Source organism: Teleopsis dalmanni, chromosome X (assembly GCF_002237135.1).
Source record: "Teleopsis dalmanni isolate 2A chromosome X, ASM223713v2, whole genome shotgun sequence".
In the NCBI taxonomy this organism is placed as follows: Eukaryota; Metazoa; Arthropoda; class Insecta; order Diptera; family Diopsidae; genus Teleopsis; species Teleopsis dalmanni.
Genome location: NC_051848.1, coordinates 85,738,013 through 85,744,012, shown reverse-complemented (window position 1 = coordinate 85,744,012; position 6,000 = coordinate 85,738,013). Strand labels below are relative to the sequence as shown.

The 6,000-nt window shown below is 30.0% G+C and overlaps 1 protein-coding gene across 1 annotated transcript in view; it reads left to right on the top strand.

The window, feature by feature from the left end:
• Positions 1-1,220: 1,220 nt before the first annotated feature.
• The window catches only part of LOC119662268 (tyrosine-protein phosphatase non-receptor type 21), a 31,698-nt gene continuing 26,918 nt past the window's right edge, over positions 1,221-6,000 (top strand). The window contains exon 1 of the mRNA XM_038071861.1: positions 1,221-1,606. Coding sequence (XP_037927789.1) covers positions 1,522-1,606 — 85 coding nt within the window. The 5' untranslated portion in view covers positions 1,221-1,521. The remainder of the gene's footprint in view (positions 1,607-6,000) is intronic.

Below are 6,000 nucleotides of genomic sequence, written 5' to 3'. Positions count from 1 at the left end.
ACAAATTTTGATTGTTTAGAATTTTCTAATTATTTTCATATAAAAATGGAAGACAAAGCACCAGCAACTAAAGAGAAGAGGTTGCAGCCTTTTTTATTTATTTTTATTTTTTGTTGTTGAATATGGTACTATTCCAAAAACAGCTGGTTCATTTTGATTTTGCAATTCTGCAATAGAAGTCTTATCGCACATCTTTCATACTAATGTCATAAAAATCGAGTGGTATTTTTATTTAAAAAAGTGTTTAATTATTACAAAAAAAATGTGTTTTAACTAACACCATACCGATAACATATATTAGTGTAAACGTTTTTCACCTTAAAAACTCTACTTTAAAGCTTATATAATGAAATTCAACCGAAACCTAAAAAACGTACAATTATTCACGGAATTTTAGCAAATCGGTTATATTTTTTTAATATAAATTCATGTAAGAATTTTTAAAATCCAGTTTTAAAAAAAATTTATTAACAAAAATTTCTTGTTGGTGTTATATTCAGAGTTATATTCGGGAAGTTATATTAATATTTATTTAATTATAAAATTTTACGAAAAGGTGCCATGTTGCACAGTATTTTTTTTGAAAAATTTATGTATTTTAGAGTATTTTGGAATATATATTATAGAAAATGAATAGTACAATTTTGCAAAATCAACAAAAATATATTGCAAAAAACTAAATAAATATATATACAAAAAACTAAATTTTGTTTTGTAAACTGCCTAATATATGTGAACATATCATATATACTTCAATATATATTAAAAAAAAACCATACAATGTTCCACGGTGTTTTTTCAAATTGTTCATATTTTTCTAACATGAATTTATGTAAGATTTATTAAAATCGAGTAATAAAAAAAGTTATTAACAAAAACTTCTTTTGAAGCATATAATGAGATAGGAAACAAAAACATACGCAGCACATAGGACATAAAACTCAATTATTATATTTATGTTTCTAAATTAAAAAACACATATGTGAAACGTATGGTGTGAAAAACAATATATTGAATTGTTTTTTTTCTTTGATTTATTTTAAAAAAAAAATCATACAGATAGACTCAATAGTTTTTTAAAAACTATTTTAAATATACTTTTCATTTGAATTTAATAGTTAGTAACAGCTGACTTTGTGCGTAGCGCCATCTGTATGTGAATATATACGCTAACAATTTCTTTTCCATTTTTGACTGCGAAGAACTTGGCTACAAGTATTTTTATTGAGCTGTCATTTCTCAAACGACACGCAACGAGTTCGCTTGCTATTTGTTTCTTATTTATTATTGTTTTTAATTTTTTGCATGCATGAGAGTTATTTATAACAGCAACAAAAAAAAAACTAAACATTAAATGTAATCAATTTGTTTTCAAGTGAAAATATTACCGAATAGTGCCTTAAAAAGCCTCTGCACAGTGCAATAAAAACGCCATCGCAGCGAAATTGTGTAATTTGTATGCAAATGGGAAATTGAGCTCTTGTCAAATTGGAGCGGAGCCATTAATAATTTAAGTTGGAAATGCCACTAAAATTTCTGAAGAAATGTCGGCAATACAACGTAACGTCGAAAAATTTATTTGTGATATCCGTGCATCATTTACTCGGTGAGTGGAAAAACCGAAAACCAAACAAAAAATGCGTAAAAAGTTGCAATAACAAATTTAACTGAAAACTTCTTTATATTCTGGATAAAATTACTTTATATTACTCATTAAAATAAAATTTCGATCTTTATAGTACTTAAACTTAAAAATAATTTGTTTTGCAATTCTAATATTTGCTTGACAGAATTTACCAAAAGTTTTGTTTATTTTTGTACGCCTTTCTTGCAAATTCTGCACCGACGCCTATTTCTTTTGCAATTGTGGACCAATCCATGACATCCATGTATAGAAATTTAATGGAAAGTATTAATTGTTTAATTGCAAAGTAAATAAATAAAATGTAAATACTCGAATTTCAATGAAATTCATTTGGCCTCAGTTTTGAGCAGTATTCATTGCACACTACGCACGGCACTTCCGACGCTCACATGTTTGTGTACTTTAGTGCTAATTAATTAATTTTTCTATATATGCCTAAATTTAATATTTTTGACATAATCTTAATAAAAAAATAAATAATTTTTGTTTTTTAACCGTCTGTCCAAAGTCGGCTGGTGCAAAATCCTTATCCTGTAAGGATATAAATTAAATATGTAATAAATAATAATTTCCTAAACAGTTAAAATTCAAATTTATCTCAGCTTTCTGATTTATAAGCATTTAATATTATGTTATTGTTAGTTACGAGGGTCACTATTTATATCTTGAGCCTAATAATGAAAAAATACTAAGTTATTTGAAATTCCTTTATTGTTTCTTCAAATATTCTCAATTTTCCTTTATGATTAATACACTTTTGCATGCGTTCGACCCATTTGTCGAAGCATTTTTTCCAATTTACTTCAGACACTTCCAAAACATGGTTTATAAATGCAACAACGGCTTCTGAAGTCATTGGGTGCCAAGTCAGTACGCAGTCTGTATGGCGGATGACCCATCAATTCGATTTTTTGATTGTTCAAAAGATAAGATGTGACCACTCGCACATCTTAACTTCAAAATAATAAAATGTTCTTTGATATAAAATGTTCTTTGACACATTTTATTATTTTTATCTATCTGTATTAATCTCACATTATTAGTTTTAAATGTTCTACAATGTGAGTCCCTAAACCTGAATGTGAATGTGAGACCCATGTGATATTATTATTGACAAAATCCATAGTAAAAGATATTATGCAGATATTATAATTTATAAATACCACAGTTTTTGAATTTACTCTGTATTAAATATATGTCATGAGTTTCTTAACTGAACATTACACTACAGTATTTTTGCTATATCTTCCTACATTTTGTTAATAGACGGTAGGCGCTATAAAATCTTATATAGGATATAGAACAAAAAAGGAACACTTAGACTGTAGACCATTTCATTCTTTAGTCTATTTGGTTGTCTCACTACTAATTCATAACTTTTAATTTAGTTTTTCTTCAAATGGATTGAATTTACTGTGTAGAGGTTTATTTAATCAAAGAATATCAAATTCACTTTACTTGACTGACCTATTGTGGTGTTAAAAGAATTTAAAAAAAAGTTTATATTACATTTTTTTTTTGGATGTATTCTGTTATAAAAACATTGCTTTGATAGCAGATAATTATTTTAAATATTGCTTTTTAATAAGCGTGTGGCGTTAAAACATATTTTAAACAATATTTAGAATGCAAACTAATAATATGATACGATAAAAGAGATAAAAGAGATGTGAATATATAAATGTTGCGTTTTGTGTACGTGTAGTTATTTATTTGAAATAAATAAATCTGATTCTATTGTTATCAATAATGCTGACATTTTTTATCAGGTCTATAGGTTAAATGATAGAGTTTAATAAAGCGTTTACACTGGTCCTAAATGACTCATTTTTATTCATTTGTTTACATTTCAAACAGCTGATTTGTCAACTTATATTTTATTTGAATAGTCGTAATTTATTTTATTTACATTTACTAGGTGTACCGGTATGAAGTGAGCGTAAAGATACAAATGTTCCGACAGGGAACATTTGTTGTGAACGAGCCATTTTTTTTGTTTTTGTTTGTTTGCTATGACATGTGTGAAATATATTTAGTATACATCAAGTCATTAAACAGACAACATCATATTTTTTCATCGTGTTAAAAATGTCGAATTTTGTACCAGAAAGTAATGATTTGCGGAAAGCATTAATTTTTTGTTTTCATTTGAAGAAAAGTGGTGCAGAGTCGCATCGAATGCTTGTCGAGGCATATGGTGATCATGCTCTATCAGAAGCAATATGCAAAAGATGGTTTCAACGGTTCAGAAATAATGATTTTGATGTGAGAAATAAAAAACGTGGAAGATCGCCAAAAAAGTTTGAAGACGCCAAATTGCAAACGATATTGGATGGAGATGACACTTTGGGTCAAAAGCAAATGGCAGAAATGTTAAATGTTGCACAACAAACAATTTAACAATTTCTGACCGTTTAAAAGCTATGGGAAAGATCCAAAAGTGTGGAAAATGGGTGCCACATGAATTGAATGAAAGACAGATGGAAAACCGAAAAAACACTTGTGAAATTTTGCTTCAAAGACACGAAAGAAAATCGGTTTTGCATCGGATTGTTACTGGCGATGAAAAATGGATTTATTTTAAGAATCCTAAACGGAAAAAATCATGGGTTAATCCGGGACAACCATCAACATCGACTGCAAAACCAGATCGATTCGGCAAGAAGACAATGCTGTGTGTTTGGTGTGGTGTGGTGTACCACGAGCTCCTAAAACCTGGTGAAACCATCAATGCTGGTCGCTATGAACAACAAATGATAAATTTGAACCATGCATTGATCGAGAAACGACCAGAATGGGCCAGAAGACACGGCAAGGTAATTCTGCTCCATGACAATGCACCTGCACACAAAGCAAAACGGGTTCAGGATGCAATCAAAACACTTAGCTGGGAGCTGCTACCCCACCCGTCGTATTCACCAGACTTAGCTCCTTCCGACTACCATTTGTTTTCATCGATGGGACACGCATTGGCTGAGCAGCACTTTGATTCCTACGAGGAGGTCGAAAATTGGGTGTCTGGTTGGTTTCCTTTAAAAGACGAACAATTTTTTTGGCGTGTTGTCCACAAATTGCCAGAAAGGTGGTCAAAATGTATAGAAAGCAGTGGCCAATACTTTGAATAAAATGTTTTTTACTTTCCTATTAATAATTAGTGTTTTATTTTCACCAAAAAACGCTCATTTCATACCGGTACACCTGGTATTTGTTAAAAATGAACGTTCAAAATGAAAGATTGATTATTACAGAACAATTGAGTTATATAGAAAAAATAAATTTTTTTTCTTTTCAATATACGAGATATAGAATTTCTGGCCTTTTGAAATGTCATTGAGTGCATAAAATATTTTAGTCTATTTTGTAAGATACTCATTTTATGGGGGAGTAAGCTGCAGTTAGGGCACATATTGTAAATTAACACATTTATGCGTGACAAGTAATTGTTTAGCACGTGGCTATATTCTGATCTCAGTTCTTGTTGCACGGGATGGGCGTTGTTCTGCCCCAGAAATATTGGGCGGAGACCTACTACATCTGTATGGAAGTCTGTTACTACCTGTGTAGCACGCAAGAACATATTGCTTATGCAGTAGTAGATTACGTTCTTTTACAAAAAGTATTTCAGATTCTGCATGCAGATGGTTTTGCGATATGTGATAGCAATCGGTCTTAATTCGCAAAACGATTTTTTTTAACATGATTGGATATTATTCTATTCATGGAATAATTGCTCTATAGTAATTGGCATAGTTCTATTAAGAAAAAATTGTGCCTGGATTATGGACATTAAAAAAGAGTATATGGAGTGCAGTACAAGAAAGTTAATAACGCGTTCTTCTGAAGAAAACAACTAATTGAAAAATTAATATTACAATTTTTATTTTAACTATACATTGTATAAAATAAAATAAAATAAGTAAATCTTATATCTCTATCTCAAACCTCACTTAGATCAATTGGTTAGATTTCATTGGAGTGAATGTTAGGTTGTTTATTAAGAAAGCAGTTCAACTTTATCAGATTACTTAAAAGAAAGGTGCGGTTTCTACTTCAAGCTATTGAACATTAATTAATGGCTGGACGGTCAGTTCTTTTTAGACAGGAAGTAATGGACGAAAGAGCGAGATTCCTTGCTAAGGAGTTAACATGTTCTGTCAGCCCTTCATTGTTAACTATCGTTAATTAAGGGAATTTGTAGAACTCAGTGGATACTTTCATTCCTAATATACCATGGTGCACCTGTAATTGTTCTCAGTATTTTTGACTGAGCTTTTTGAATAATTTTAATATTTGAAGCTAGCATTACCAAATAGCTGGAAATCATAAGTCCATATTGGTTTTATGATGCTGTAATA